Genomic DNA, 14,953 nt, shown 5'->3' on the forward strand with positions numbered 1-14,953 from the left:
TGAGAAAAACACTTATCAAAAAACGAGCGCTGAAACTCCAGCGGGAGCCTTTCCGCAAAGACTGGGGCCGGGAGAGGTTTGTGAGGATGCTTTTCCCCTTTTCCCGTTAAGGCAGGGAGAGGGATGCTCCGTGCCCGCTCGCCACCGTGGTGGGCGCTGCCCTGCGCCCCATCCCTGCAGCAGCCCCTGTGCGTACCGAGACACCGGCGGGTGCGGGTGCGGGTGCGCGCGGGGACCGGCGGCACGGATTGGCCCCGGTAACGGCTCCCAGGGCCCCGCCCGTGCCGATTTATGAATGGAGCAGCTCCGCCCCCGAGTCCCGCCCCGAGCGGCGGCTCCGGCCCCGCCGGCGGCACGTGCGGGAGGGCCGGGGGTGCGCGGTGCGGGGCGGAGAGTGCGCGGTGAGAGGGTGAGAGGGTGTGCAAGGTGCGCGGGGTGTGTGCGGTGCGGGGTGCGGTGCGGAAGGTGTGCGGCGGTGACTGCAGAGTGTGCGGTGCGGGCTGTGTGTTCAGAGTGGCGTGTGTGCGGTGCGGGGTGTGTTCAGAGTGGCGTGTGTGCGGTGCAGGGTGTGCGGTGCGGAGTGTCCAGCGCAGGAGCCGGAGGAGCCGCTGCTGCCCCTCGGGACCGGGCACAGTCGGGAACAAACAGGGTCGGGCAGTGCGAGGTAAGTGAGAGGGGGTAAGGGTAGGAGTTAGGGAGGGGGGTAAGGGTGGGCAGTTTGGTTTCTCCTTGTGGCTGGGGTGTAATCATGCTGTGATGTATGCAGTGTCACATACAGACCTGTCTGATCCAGGAAGTGAAGTGTTGGTTTCTATTCAGAATTCAGATCGTTGCTGGAAAGACGTCTTTGGATTTGTTCAGAGCAGAAGGTGAACGTTTCTGCATTGGGAAGAAGTTCCTGCGACCGCAGCACGGAAAGGTCAGGCAGCCTGCTTGAGCCCAGAGCTCACCTGTGAAGTTCTTGCTCTTCCTGCTGTGTGAGAGAGTGTGTGGTCCCAAACCAGCCCTTTTCTGACACACCACTGGTTCTGTGCCCCAGCAGGGAAGACTGGGGCTGACCTAGCATGCCTCACTCACTGCTCCAGCCATCCAGGTCACAGGGGACAGGGTTTCTTGAGGAGTTTGACCATTACTCTTCCCTGGCCAAACTCATGTCCATCTACCACGCAAGGAACAGGAGCATCTTCAACTGGACAGAGAGCCGCATTGTTGAGTGGGAGAAATTTGCTGAGCTGGCTAAATATGAGCCAGAGTCCCAGAAGCCAACAGTGAAAGCGCTGCTAATCGTGGCCTACTCGGTCATTATCATCATGTCTCTCTTTGGGAACATGCTGGTGTGCCACGTGGTGCTGAAGAACAAGAAGATGCACTCAGCCACCAGCCTCTTCATCGTCAACCTGGCAGTGTCAGACATCATGATCACACTGCTCAACACACCTTTCACCTTGGTAAGTAGCTGGTCTTGCTGTCCCTTCAAGCAGGACAGGAGTCTCCCACCCACCAGAGCTCTGCCTGGTGGTCATAGGCTTTCCATGCACTCTCTCCTAGGGCTGAGGTGGGAACCCAACACCACCAAGCCTAACTGATAACTCTGCCAGGCAAGTAAAACACTGCTGAGCAACCTGTAGGCTCTCTGTTGCTCTGTTAGACTCTGTAACTCCTAGAAACTCCAAAGTCTATCACAGTGTGTGCTAACAAATCCCAGCAAGAGCTTCTTGGGGAATGAGAACAAGTTCCTGTGTTTTTAATGTTCATGCAGCAGAGCACTAGAGAGTCCCTTAGTGGGTCACAACAGTCTGAATGCCAGTCATACTGGGTGACTGGAAGAAAATAGTCAAGCATTTCAGAGATGCCAGCTGGATAAAGGCTTCAATGAAAGCTCTCCAAATCTGACAGTGGGGTTGATATCAAACCTTGGTCCACCTTTTCTGAATATAGTTGTTAGTGTAATAAAAAGTTTTTACCACTGTTCGCAATGTCTGTAGAACTGGCCAGGAGAGCTGTGGCATCACCACTTCATAATCAGTGGGGCTTGACCCTATAAACTCTTCTGTGAAGGTGTTGCAGAGACCAGGATAGCTGATCTTTCTGTAAGTTCCAGGTGAAGCTGCCCAACCAGCCAGACCTCCTGAGCCAGCTCAGGTTCCAGCTGCAGGAGTTATTGGAAAACAAACCAGACCCCTATGGATTTGTTTTCAGCACATTTTCTGGCTGATGAGCTGTTGTTTCCCCTCAGGTCCGCTTTGTGAACAGCACGTGGATTTTTGGGAAGGCCATGTGCCACATCAGCCGCTTTGTGCAGTACTGCTCCCTCCACGTGTCCACACTGACCCTGACAGCCATCGCCCTCGACAGGCACCAGGTGACACTGCCTGCCCCCCCCTCTTCCTCCGAGGCTCTGGGAGGAGTCTTGAGCTATGATAAGTTTTTCTGTCCCTGGCCATGACAAATGCTGGCTCTGTGTCCAGTGCAGGGCAGCAAGGACAGCCCAGGCCTTGTGCTTGTCCCCAGCAATCACTCCCCTTTCATGTGCTATTGTCAAATAGTAAGTTCCAGACTATCAGATTTTATCAGCTTAAAGATCTAACAAAGAAAATTTCGTGAAAGGTGAATTTCTGCCTCAGCAGAGGGGAGGAAAGCTCAGCTTCACAGGCCCAGCTGGAACAAGAGACGTTTCTTATGTAGTTCATATAGAATAAAAAAACATACCCTTGAGTGAAGACACTTGGGTAGATATCTTCCTTTGGTTTTTTTTGACCTAATGTAACCTCCAGCTTAAGGAAAACAGTTCTCACATAACAAGATTGAGGATAAAGTTTGAAAGCTCTTCTGAGCAGGCTGAGAAGTTCAACGTTTCCCATTTTCCAGGTCACTCTAATGAACAGGACATTTTCCTAATCATGGCTGTCATTTTCCTATCATTAGCTGTGTTAGGTTATGTCACAAACTGCCCACTCCTCTTGTGGGCTGTGAGGGCTTTTGCTTCCTCCTATGGGAGGAGTCATGATGAGTCTCTGTTGCAGGTCATCCTGAACCCACTGAAGCAGAGGATGTCCCTGACAAAGGGAGCTCTGAGCATCTCTGTCATCTGGCTGATGGCAACCTGTTTCTCCCTGCCCCATGCTGTCTATCAAAAGCTTTTCCAGTATAACTACAGGTGAGTGATCTCCCCTTCCCAGGGAGCGTGTGGAGGTCTGGCAGCCCTTGTGCAGCGCCTTGCTCAGCAGGGAGGACACCTGAGCGTCCCAGGCACGGGATGGCTGATGTGGGATGAGAGGCAGTTGCTGTATGGGTGACATCCCAGTTCTGCCAGCAGAGGCTGGGGCTGTGGAAGAGCTGCCTGGCCTGCACTGTGCCTGGCCTGCTGTCAGGGTTTGCTCTCACCACCTCCTGCGTGCCCAGATGAGGCTCTGGGTCCCACTCCCAGCCACGTGCTGGGGCAGTCCCAGGCACAGCCTGGCTGGGGCACAGCTGCTGGCAACACACACCTCCTCCAGTGCCATGGCCTTGCCAGGAGAGGCTCTGTCCTGAGAAGGCAACTTTCTCCTGAGGGACTTTCCTCTTCCCTCCTTTTGCCTGCTCAGCTCCTCAGACCCAGCAAGACCAAGCCCATCCAACTCAGCCAGGCAGGGAGGAGAGAGAGAGTCAAACTGCAGTTTCAAAAAGAAAGAAAATAAACTTCCTGTTGGGAATACCTGTGCTGACATCACCAAGGCTCTGCAGGGAGCAGGAGCAGGGGACCACCCTGGTTTACTGATCCCTCTTCCCCAGGATTTCCTACACTGAGTCTCAGGTTGTGACTTCCCTGTATTTCATCCATGTGGATTTACAAAGCAGGACCAGCCTTCCCTGAAGCTTGAGGTTCTTCTGTCCAGTGTTACACTAATGAGGAAAACATAGAGAACATACATTCTTCATGAAGCAGGGCTGTGGGGGACCAGTGTGGGACAGGTGAGGAACCAGTGCTTTGGCAGGAACCTGAGCTGTCCTGGTGTGCCATGGTGCCTCTCCTCAGGAAAGGGAACTCTTTGCTTGGCTGAACACAATGACTGCAGAGGAAGTGAAGTTTCACATCAACATAAGGAGTGAAATACCAGAAAAAAAGAGAAAGTTCTAATGTAGAGGGAAAGAAAGAAAAAGAAAAAAAATTAAAAGCAGAAATTTATCTCCTCACAAAAGGCCCAGCAATGGCACTTGTCTCTGCTGTCACCCTCTGCCAGGGAGAAATACAAAACCCAAACTCTGGGGCTCTTTTCCCTTGCAGTCCTTTCCTCTGTGGTACCCAACCTGTTCTGTCCCTCCTGTCCCCACCAGCCTGTGGCATTGCTGTGACCTCTCTTGTCTAGAAAACAGTCTGTAACAGTACCCAAGTGGGATTTTTGTGGCAGGTGTCATGCTGCTGGTGCTGCCCTTCGCAGGAATGCCAGCCTTGAGGCCAAGGGGATAATCTTACCATGACCTGTATTTTCAGGCTGAGATCAGCATCCCAGGGAGTGGGGCAAGGAGACACTGACAGGCAGTAGGAATGAGATTTCTATTGTAGACATTGACCTTTTGTAGAAAGGACAAATCTGATTTCCTGCAGCCCAGCCAGATCCCTCCTGTTGATGAGGCAGGGGGGTGTGAGTGCCTGCCTAGGCTGTCACTGTTTTGGTGTCTGAGGGGCTGCGAGAGCTGGAAGTGGGATGGGGGCTTCACAGCCCTGTGCTTGTGCCTGATGTGGCTGACATAGCCAGGGGATATCATACCCATAGCTGTGCAGACTGTAAACACAGGGCAGGGCTACTCTGTGCTTGCGTTGCTCTGCAGCTGTGCTTGGGGATTAGGGAGTGAATTGCTCATGAATGAAGGAACCCTACGATTTGTTTCGGGGCACCTGTCTCTGCTCATCCTTTGGCATGGCCAGAGGAAACTGAGCCCTGTGCTGGCATGAGGCAGCTCAGCAATATAAGGACTTCCAGGACATGCTATTCCTGTCCCTGCTTTCCATTGAAAAAAAAAAAATCACAGTTGTAATAGTGCTTGTAATAGCTCCTGCAGGGTCAGGGCTCCTGGGATTGCTACCAGGTTTGGGTTCTGGGATGGGAAACAGGGGCTCCACCAACATCCATCTCTGGCCACCTGAGTCCCTGGTCATATCAGAATTCACCAAAACACTGTCCTGTCAGATCCCCTTAGGCAGCTCCCCTGTGCCAGTGGTGAGGTCCCCCAGATCCAGGGGAGGAAAAGCCAAGACTGCAGTTCAGAAAAGACGATTCTCCCTTCTGCGTCAGTTCCCATCTCGAGTGGCATCTCCAGGTCCTCCGTACTCAGTGGACCCATTGTCACTGCTCTGACCTCATCCCCTGCTCCAGCTGCCTGTTCTCAGCAACCTCCTATTTGTGGCACAAAAGGCAGCTCCAGCAGTTGAAAACAGGATATTAAAGATATTAATCAATACTGCAGTGAATAGTACAGCTTGATGGGAGCTAAAATCTGTGCTGAATAGAGGAGAACAAGGGATGAAGAGAGAAGAGTAAAATGGAATATGAGAAAGAAAAAGAGAGGGGAAAAGAAAGAAAAGGAGAAAACATCCACTGGAAATAAATTCCATTACACCAGCTGCAGGGTGTGGAGGGGACACACGGTGCAGTGAAGGGTGATGGGATGAGAGCCAGTGCTGGCCAGGCAGTGGAACACACCCGGATCCTGGGGCTGGATGGGATGGGACAGGTGTGAGAGGTTGTTAAAATGAGCTGTTGTGTATAGTTACACTTTCTTTTGTTAGTTCATTGTCAGTGGTTCAACTGGAGCCAAGTGAATAATCATCACACCAGTTTTAAGAGGTAGCAGGAAGGTTGTAGGAGCTGATGGCAAGGGAATGGTAGGTAGGGAAGGGAAGTGAGGTGGGCTTGTCATGCCTTTGAGGCTTTCTCACAGCCTCCAGCCCTTCCCTCCCCTCTAGAACAGCTTTGGCTTAGAGCTGCTGCAGTGGCTCTGGCTGAGGGATCCTGTGCTGGGGGCTGTGGCAGGGCAAGGGGTCCTGGCTGCTGGGGGACACAGCAGGGTGGGTGCTGCCGTGGAAGGCAGGGGCTGCAGGTCCAGCCTGAGAGAGACATGCCAGAGCTGTTGCTCTGTGTCCTCCCTCTGTCCACACTGAACCTCTGAGCAGGTGGCTGTGGGCAGTGTGGTTTGCCGAGCCAGCAGCACCCATGGGACAGCAGTGGCCACATGCCATATCTGTATTTCCTGTTTTCAAGGGAAGCCACCGTCCGGAGTCTGTGCCTCCCTGACTTCCCCGAGCCTGCAGAGTTGGTCTGGAAGTATCTGGACCTGTCTACCTTCCTCCTTCTTTACCTCCTGCCCCTGCTGATCATCACTGTCACCTACATGCGCCTGGCCAAGAAGCTGTGGCTGCGCAATGCCATCGGGGACGTCACCATGCAGCAGTATGTCACCCACCTCAGGAACAAGAAGAAGAGCATCAAGATGCTGATGCTGGTGGTGGTGGTCTTTGCAGTCTGCTGGTTCCCCCTGAACTGCTACGTGGTGCTGATCTCCAGTCTGGGCATCAGGACCAAGAACTCGCTCTACTTCGCGCTGCACTGGTTCGCCATGAGCAGCACCTGCTACAACCCCTTTATCTACTGCTGGCTGAACGAGAGCTTCCGCGCGGGGCTGCGCTCCCTGCTCTGCGTCTGCCAGAGGGTGCCACAGCCTCGGGAGCGGGCACTGCCACCCAGGGCCATGTCCTGCTGTGAGGCGTGGCTGGAGCAGGCCAGGTGCAGGAAGGGACTGGCCCCCCAGGCCAGCTGCTCCACCAGGAACCTCCCGATGGCCAGCACGGACCTGTGAGCTGAGGGGAGTTACCTGGTTGTGGGAGGCACCAAAGGGCATCTTTGGGCACCCAGGAGCCAGCATTGCTGCTCTGTTGTTTTACTGCTGATTTTTTGGCTTGTCTTACTATAGCCCCTCCTCTGCTTGGCATGGTGGGCACACAAGCTCTCCAGCACCAGTAAAACCCACACTGCAGCTGGCCCGGGGGCAGAAATATGTACAGGGGACATGGAGCTTCTCAGACATCGTGATCTCCTTTCAGGTTTTCCCATTTATTGCTATCAGAGGGAGTGGACCCAGGTTTCTGTCACTGGCTGTAATATGTGCCATAACGTGGGGCTCTGCACGGCAGCAGAAACAAATCCATGATGACACTGGTGTCTGAAGGAAGGACTTGGACATGCAGATGAACTCCATCCACAGGGAGCCTCACCAGTTAGTGTATAGCAAAGCCTCCAGCAGAGGTAAGGATTGTTGACAGCAATTTTCTCTCAGATTCTGCTGCTCCTCCTGCCCTGTCTCTGTCCCACCCACAGCAGCTGGAAGCCAGCCAGGGAGCAGGGGTGCACCCCAGGAGCCATGGCTGCAGGCTCAGACGGCACAATGACAGATGAATGTAGTCCACTGAGAAGTTCTTTTTATTATAAATATATTAATTCAGTTAAGAGAGCTACACTAGCACTTTATAAAAGGCCACAAAATATTTCATCAGGGCTGTAGCATTCACTCACTGAAGAATGGAATCATTCTGCATTGTTGCTAGTTGCTGTAAAAGTCTCATTTAAACAACAGGAGGGCAAGAAAGGGCCAGAAGGGATGTCCTGTGAGGAGCAACCAAGGACTCTGGGGCTGTCTCGTTGGTGCAAACCAGGTGATGGATTTCAGTAGCCCAAGGGCACCTGTGTCTGCTGGGGGGCTCCTGGACTGCCCCGGTGATGGCCCAGACAGATCTGCAGCCCAAAGAGGCAGTGGAGACCTGGGTGGCTTGAGGGAGTAAGGACACACTCCCAGCACCTTCCCAGGGGGGAATAAACCAGACCAAAGAAGGGAAACTAAGGACTGATTTTTATGGGGCTTTTTTGTTATTTTCCATTTTTGCAGTGGGAAGGAAAAGGACAGAAAGGAGGGGGATCCTTGCTTCAGGCCACTTGACCCCAGCTGGGCACTTTGGGTGTGCACTGCAGTGCCTGCACCAGAAGAAAACAGCAGAACACGAGGAGTGGCAGCAGGAGTGGGTGAATACTTCATCCCTGAGGCACTTTGCTTGGAGCTCACAATTATTGAACATGGGAATTCAAAGCTGTCTGTGCTGGTTGCCAGCGCTGTGCTCCCTCAGTGTACAGAAGGGTTTGTTTTCAGTCAAAAACCATCACTGTGAGTTTCTCAAAACATTAAGATAATCTCTAATTAATAAGCATCGCCTCATTTAATTAGTAAAAGAAGCTATCTTTTCTTTTCTTACTGTTCCTCATTCCTCACTAGCTTTTGGTGAGCAGCTCTCAAACTGCCATGTATTGTCTTTACTATTTATTAGGTTTGTTTTCCTTCCTTTCTTTCTTTAAATGGCTGAATAACCTTTTTCTGGAGGAGTCCAAGCCCTTACTCCAAAGAAGGGGTCTCTCCACACTCCCTTGATCTTCTGCTAATCCCTGTAGTTATCTATCTCTTGCTGTCAGAAATAACCTGGCTGGTTTTCCTTGGATCTATCAATCGCAGCATCTCCTCGTTGCTGAATTTTTCTCCCCTAAATGGGCAGGATCTACGAGCTGACTGTATCGAATCTCTGTAATGGCTCAGCTCTCTGGACTGATAATTATCAATGCCTGAGTGAGATTCAGAGCTTCACACACTTCATCCAGTGCCTCAAGGTTCCTGTTGTATCACTTGAGGATGCCCTGGCTCCCAGCAGCTCTCAGGCAAACATAGAATGCACAATATATATAAAAAAAGTGTAACTTGAGTGTTGTTTGATCAGTGCCTGGAAGGCAGGAGCCTGCATCTCTGCTGGACTCCAAGCCAAGCTCTGGAAAAGGGAATCTCTGAAATTCAGCTTCTGCTGGGTCTGAGTCAACTCAGCACGTAAATAGCTGCTTAAACATTCCTTATAAACATTCCTCAATCTGTCTCCATCCCGCCGGGCACCTGTGGAAATGTCATCCTGAGCAGCGCCGGGATCCCAGGAGAGCTCCCAGGGACAGGAGCCAGGCTGTGCTCAGCCCTGGCTGGACAGGGCTGCTGGGGCAGCAGCAGCAGCAGCAGCACAGAGCACTTTGCTGCCTGCAGACACCAGCCTGGGACCCCGCGGGAGTGCAGGGTGCCAGGAGAATCCTCTGCCATCAGGACACCCCTCCCCATCGGTGCCCTCAGCAGGCAAAGCCCCCCGGGAGGCAGAACCACGAGGGAGAGTTTGGAGGGCAAATGACTGAAACACTGAGTCACCACAAGTCTACTCCCGGGAAAACTATTTGAGCACACACAAATCAGCGTGCAAAGATCCAGCGAGACATGTCTGAGTGATTAACAGCCCGAATTTATTAAGGTTAGCTCATGCCAAATGCAGCAGAGTGCCTTCAGCAGAGTTGCTGATGAAGACGATAACAGGGAACGCAGCGCAGGGGATACCTGAATTCCAGAGACAAATCCTCTTATATAGCCCCACCACATAATGAACAAAGAAACCACAACATGCCAACTAGATTAACAAAAAGCTAGCAGAAAAACCCCCACAATGAGTCAGAAAATTAGCTCAGGAAGGAGAAACAGAATACAATTATCATCACTTAGCTCTTCAAGTGGAAAACAGCATGGAGGGGCTGGCCAAAGCACGCTGCAGGGATAAGGGGGAATGTCCTCAGTTAAATCCGGCTTAAGCCCTGGATGTTGGGGTGTAGGTGGGCCAGTGTCAAACCATCATCCTGCACTGAGAGCATCTTAAGTCAATCACAGAGCAGGGGAGGAAGAGGGAGGAAGGAGCCTGGCCCTTACCTGGGAGACTGGATGTGAAGGCACACCCCGAATTCCCGCGTGGGAGAGGATGTGCAGCCGCCCTGTGCCCCAGGCAGCAGCAAAGGCTCTCCCTGGAGCCAGGAACACAGCTCTGCTCTCTCACTGACTGTGGAGACAACCTGCCTGCTCCCCAAGGATGCCACCAGCCCCCACAGAGCCCACCTGCCCCCCAGAGGACTCACCTGTCCCCACAGACCCCGCCGGCTCTCCCCCGCTGCCTCCTCCCGCACCACCCCTGCTCTGCGGTGGGCAGGGGAACGTGTCTGATCTCCCAGGCTTTGCAGGAGCCCAGGCAGGAATAGCAGCAAGTGAGGACAGGTTTAGCACCAGGCATGGGCTGCAGACAGCCTTGGTTTGCAGACTAATGGCATTTCACAAGCTGCCCCGTCCCACCAGTGCTCAGCAGTGATCCCCACCCCAGTTCCAGGGTCTGCTCCCAAACTGCTCCCCTGAGGTGATACCAGAGCACTCCCAGAGCTTGGCTCAGCCCAGTCTGAGCTGAGCAGGTACGTTGGAGGTGTCTCCTTGCCCAGATGTGCTGCAGATGCTGGGTTTCTGCACTGCAGCAGGGCTGATGTTCTTTGGGGTCCCTGATGGGATGGGGCAGGGGGCCAGCAGCAGGTACCCAAGGCTGCTCTGAGCAGTGCTGGGAGGGAGCAGCCAGAGCAGGCAGAGGTGTGGGTGCTGTGCCTGGGGCTGAGCTGGAGCCAGCCCTCCCTCGGGAGCTCACATGGAGCCTCCACAGGCAGCAGATCAAAAGCACCTCTTGCCCGGCTCCCCATTCCTGGTGTTTTGTTGTTTACCCTGGTAAAAAGGGCTGAATTAATGCACTTGGTCCTTGATTGATGTTTCACTCCCCCAGCAGCCCACACTGGCTGATGCTGCTCAGTTCAGTAGTGCCAAATTGTAGAAGTGGAGAGCAGCTGTCACTTAGCCAGACGTGAGAGGGCAAAAATAGTAATAAACACCCCAAAAGCCACAGGCTGAGCTCTGCAGGAACCAGGTCTGCTTGTACAACACAATAGTCTGTCACTTGAAGAGACTTCTCTGTGACAGGCCCATAAAAGTCTCCTTGGCAGATGAGACCAGACTAATTGCTTTATAAAATCAGATGAATGGAGCATCTAATGCATCTGCTGGAGACAAACCCAATTGCTTTATGGGACACTGTCAGGGGCAAGTACAGGGAGTGTCCCCATTAATGGAATTCCTGCTCATTCCTTCGTGATTAATGGGGCTTCAGAGCATAAAGGTTTATATCATCCATATCATTCCCACATGCTTGCATTGCATGCATCTGCATCCCATCCATGCTGTGTCCTGCAGGCTGTGGGACCTTGGTGGTCTCCAGGATTTCCACTCTGCAGGGACCTGCAGTTGGTGTAGCTGACAGCAACAACAGGGATTTTCAAACCCTCATTTTGACCATTTCTTGCTGTTCCTACAGCACTGCAGAAGTCAATTCCATTTCAAGCCCACACTTGGAGCCCAGCTGAACACCACCATCAGTGTGACTCCAGGTGCCCAGACTGCGTGTACTGTTAGGAGATCATTTATGATACCTTACAAAAATGATGGCAGCAAGTTTCAGAGCAGCAGATTTTGTTCCTATTTTTGAGACAGACAATGTTTTTTTGCAGCTACATCCTGCCTCAGGCAGTTTTCCACTGGAATTAAGCAATCAATTAATCAATGGCCTTAACATTTTGCAGCTTCCTGCTCCTTCCACAGCTTATTTTGACCTTTTACTGGTGATACATGCCAAAGATGGCAGAATTCAGAACACGAGGAGTGCCTGGATCACTTCCATGATGGATTTACCACAGTTCCATCAGTGGGGAGTTGCAGTAGGCTGGGTGGCTCTGGGCTGTTTTGGACAGTTTAATTTGCTTCTGAACTGTGATACGCTGCTCCGACCTTTCACATTCAGGTTAATAAACCAAGTCTCTCCTGAAGGCTGGAAAGGAATTGAATTTTAGTTTTTAGCATCACAGTTTTATTTTCACAGTACATTGTCATTCCTGAACTCTTCTTCACAGTTCAGTTATTGAAGTGTTTGTCTCCATTTCCCACCCTGTTCTGGAATTAAACCCACCAGTTGCTCGTGTTGAGGAACAGTGATTGATGCTGACTGTTCCCTCACGGAGATGGCAATGGCTGCACTCCAAATAAAGTCGTTATTGCAGTGCCCCTTTCCTCTTTATTTTCATGTTTCTATGGCAGGATATGAATTTTTCTCCCTTCATTAAATTTGACACACTCTGTGTTTTATTTAACAGAATTACACTAACTTGCCTTCCTTTGCCTTTATAAAAGGCAGGAGAATATAAGTATTAATAGTAATATTCAGGAGAATATAAGTATTTTGCTGTCTTGCACAGCTTGCAGGGCAGGATGTAGGGATACTCATTCTCCAGGAGAACTGTTATGATTAGCAGAAGTAATAAAGACCATGAATATTTAGCAACATGTTCAGGCATTTCAGCTATAAATGGGAACATCTTCACCACTTGACTAATTCTCAGCTTCTTTGTGAAACCAAGCTGTCAAATTGTTTGTTTTGCCTTTGTTTCTCCTGGTCACTGTGAAGGAAGGAGGGATTGAGGAGGAAGATAGGACAAGGGTCCATTTTCCTGTCTGCAGTGTTGAGCGTTGCGAACCCATTCTCTGCTCCCCCTCCCTGCACAAAGTGGGGACAGGAGCCTTTCCCCCATTCCATTTCTGTCTGTATTGATGTGTTTGTGTCCACACACACACTCTGCATGCCCAGCTGCCATTTCTAATGCCTTTCCATGGCACAGGTGCCACGGGGCAGCAGCACAGCCCTGTTGGTGCCCAGGGCAGATCTTTGGCAAGACCCTCTGGACAGGACCAGCATAAAACCATGGAGCAGAGCAGCTCCCAGCCCACCTGCTCTCACTGGAGATGTCCTGGGGCTGGGGCAAGATGGGAGCCCCAGCCTGGGGTCTGACCATGGAGGTGGCCAGGGCACAGACCTGGGGCATTGAGTGCTCCTTGCATGTGAATATGAACTGTAGGAGGTAGGGAATGATGGACATTGCCTCTGTTGTTATTGTACTTGTTTGGGGTATTTATTTGTAAGCCTGTCGTTCCTTCAGGCCAGCTCTGATGAGAATGAGGGGGAGTATGAAGAGGTATTTAAGGGGTTGTAAAAACACTTTATTCTTTTGCTAAAATTCCATCCCTATTGCTGCTGCATTGGAAGGCAAACCAGCCCAGCACCCAGGCTTTGAGCTCCCATTAATTGTCATGGAGAAACAGCCTGGCCAGGCTCAAAAACCTCATTTACCACCAGGGCTCAGGGCAGGAATACAGCAATTTCATTTGGGATGATAATGTATTTTTGAAGGATAATAATAATTATTGGCATCAGGTTGTCCCCAAAGACAGTGGTTTTTTGCCTCCAGCACAGCTCTGGCATTGGAGCTGTATTTGTTTCCCCTTAGAAATGAACATCTGCTGCCAATAAAAAGAATAAGGCCTTTTTTGTTTTGTTTCGTGGTGGATGTTGCTCACAGTTTGGTCCTAGATGAGATGGTTTGCTCTCATTAATGTTCCCCCAAGCATCCTGCCCAGTTCCTCCGGGTCTGGTGGCTGTTTTGCCCACCGAGGGTGATGGTGGCACTCCCTGCACAGGCACCCAGCAGCCTGGAGCTGTGCCCCAGTCCTGCACTGTGCAGCTTTTCAGCTGCCTTCTGAAAGCCCCTGTCAGGGAACTGACAGGTTGGGAGGAAGGTGAATGTGGAAGACAGAAGAACAACAGATTTCTGCCTCCTGGCAAACACATCCACTTCAATAATGTGCTGTGAAATGTGTGTTTTCCTTTGCTTGTGATTGCCCTCGTGTCCTGCAGAGACACAATGAGGTAAGAACTGAGTGTGCAGGGGAAGCCTGGGGGAAATACGGAATGAGAGAATCAGAGAAGAAACAGTGCAAACACCACCTGTGGGGAAGGAAAGTGGAGAAGGAAAGGTACCTGGGTATGGAAATTCATGTCTCTCTAATGGATTTCAGTCTTCAATTTTAGCAATGGAATTTTATCTGCCTGTCCCCCAGCCCCTGTGCAGGGGCCAGGGGCACATGGAGGGCAGGTGTTTAAGGTTTCTTTACTGGTGAGCCTCCTGGTTATGGTTAGGCAAGGAAATGAAGGGTGAAAGCAGGGAAGCTGTTTACCAGACCACTCCAGAGCTGTCAGTCTCATTCCTGCCCTTTTCTCGCTGAATGCTGCAGCTCCCACTCCCCTGAGGACTGTGTGCTTACCCTCTCCTGCACAGAAAAGGGCAGCCATCCTCTCCCTGTAACTACAGAATTTCAAGCAGTGTTTTAGCAAAACATTGCTCTTAACCCAGGTCATCTCAGCCCAAAGGAAACCCTGGCAGACTGTGGTGAGATTGGGCACCCTGGGAACACCTGGGCTGCACCGTGAACAGCCCCTGTGCCAGCAGGCTCCAGGCACCACACCCTGCTCAGAAAAGGCTTCTTTGGAAACTGTGGGTGCTGAGTACCTCCACCTCTGCCATGGCTTTGTGTTTGGTGGTGGATGAGTGGTTCTTGTGGGCCCTGACTGCAGAGGCTGTGGCATGACAGAGGCAGCCAGGGCACTGCATGGGGATCCTCACGGGCAGGATGAGCTGCAGGCACTCAGGGAGCCTGCCAGAGTTTGGACAAATATCACAGCTTTCATTAGAACAGAAAACACCCTCGATGCTAATAATTGTTTTAAACATACAAGTAGAAGAGCATGAATAGGCTTAACGAGCTCTGTAATTACCAAGGTTAAACAGCAGCTGTTCCTCAGTGAAGCTTTGGGAATGGGAATTCCTTGGGCATCGTTGAGGGGTCTCTGCTCCCCCTGACCCCAGGCCATGCAGTGAGCAACACCTGAGACCTGGCCACTCTGGGGAACGTGAAACCCATGGAAAAACTAAAACTGATGCCCATGGTGGGAGCAGGCACAGAGCCATGGCCACCCCACCCAGCACCACCCGCTGCAGCCCCTCCTGCCCCTTCCCACTCCGGGGCTGAGGCTGATGCCCTCGGCTGCTGCAGCATCTCTGAGCAGCCCTGCCTGCCCTGCCAGACAGGGCCAGCCCCCTCCCAGCCCTTCCTG

The 14,953-nt window shown here is 51.9% G+C and overlaps 1 protein-coding gene and 1 long non-coding RNA gene across 5 annotated transcripts; both read left to right on the forward strand.

Moving 5' to 3' along the window:
• The first annotated feature begins 262 nt into the window (after positions 1-262).
• LOC129125874 (G-protein coupled receptor 83-like) lies at positions 263-6,872 on the forward strand. Of its 4 annotated transcripts, XM_077186028.1 has the most exons (6): positions 269-664; positions 820-919; positions 1,043-1,448; positions 2,237-2,362; positions 3,024-3,157; positions 6,240-6,872. In XM_077186028.1, exons 3-6 carry the CDS (start codon positions 1,065-1,067, stop codon positions 6,832-6,834), a joined length of 1,239 nt encoding a protein of 412 aa, XP_077042143.1. In that variant the 5' UTR covers positions 269-664; positions 820-919; positions 1,043-1,064; the 3' UTR covers positions 6,835-6,872. The 4 variants fall into 4 exon arrangements, with proteins under 4 accessions (XP_077042144.1, XP_077042143.1, XP_077042142.1 ...); XM_077186027.1 differs by having other exon boundaries at positions 275-664; positions 767-1,448; XM_077186026.1 differs by having other exon boundaries at positions 275-664; positions 820-1,448.
• Positions 6,873-6,891: 19 nt separating this feature from the next.
• On the forward strand, positions 6,892-8,776 carry LOC129125974 (uncharacterized). The gene is made up of 2 exons (XR_008535021.2): positions 6,892-7,280; positions 7,918-8,776. It is a non-coding gene; the product is annotated as an uncharacterized LOC129125974 (long non-coding RNA).
• Positions 8,777-14,953: the final 6,177 nt, after the last annotated feature.

Source organism: Agelaius phoeniceus, chromosome 14, assembly GCF_051311805.1.
Source record: "Agelaius phoeniceus isolate bAgePho1 chromosome 14, bAgePho1.hap1, whole genome shotgun sequence".
NCBI classification, from domain to species: Eukaryota; Metazoa; Chordata; class Aves; order Passeriformes; family Icteridae; genus Agelaius; species Agelaius phoeniceus.

Bases quoted from the DNA above. Each gene is read 5' to 3' on its own strand.
- LOC129125874 (XM_077186028.1), top strand. From the start codon at position 1,065: ATGCCTCACTCACTGCTCCAGCCATCCAGGTCACAGGGGACAGGGTTT. The intron at 1,449-2,236 runs GTAAGTAGCTGG...GTTTCCCCTCAG, and splicing joins TCAACACACCTTTCACCTTG to GTCCGCTTTGTGAACAGCAC. The intron at 2,363-3,023 runs GTGACACTGCCT...TCTCTGTTGCAG, and splicing joins TCGCCCTCGACAGGCACCAG to GTCATCCTGAACCCACTGAA.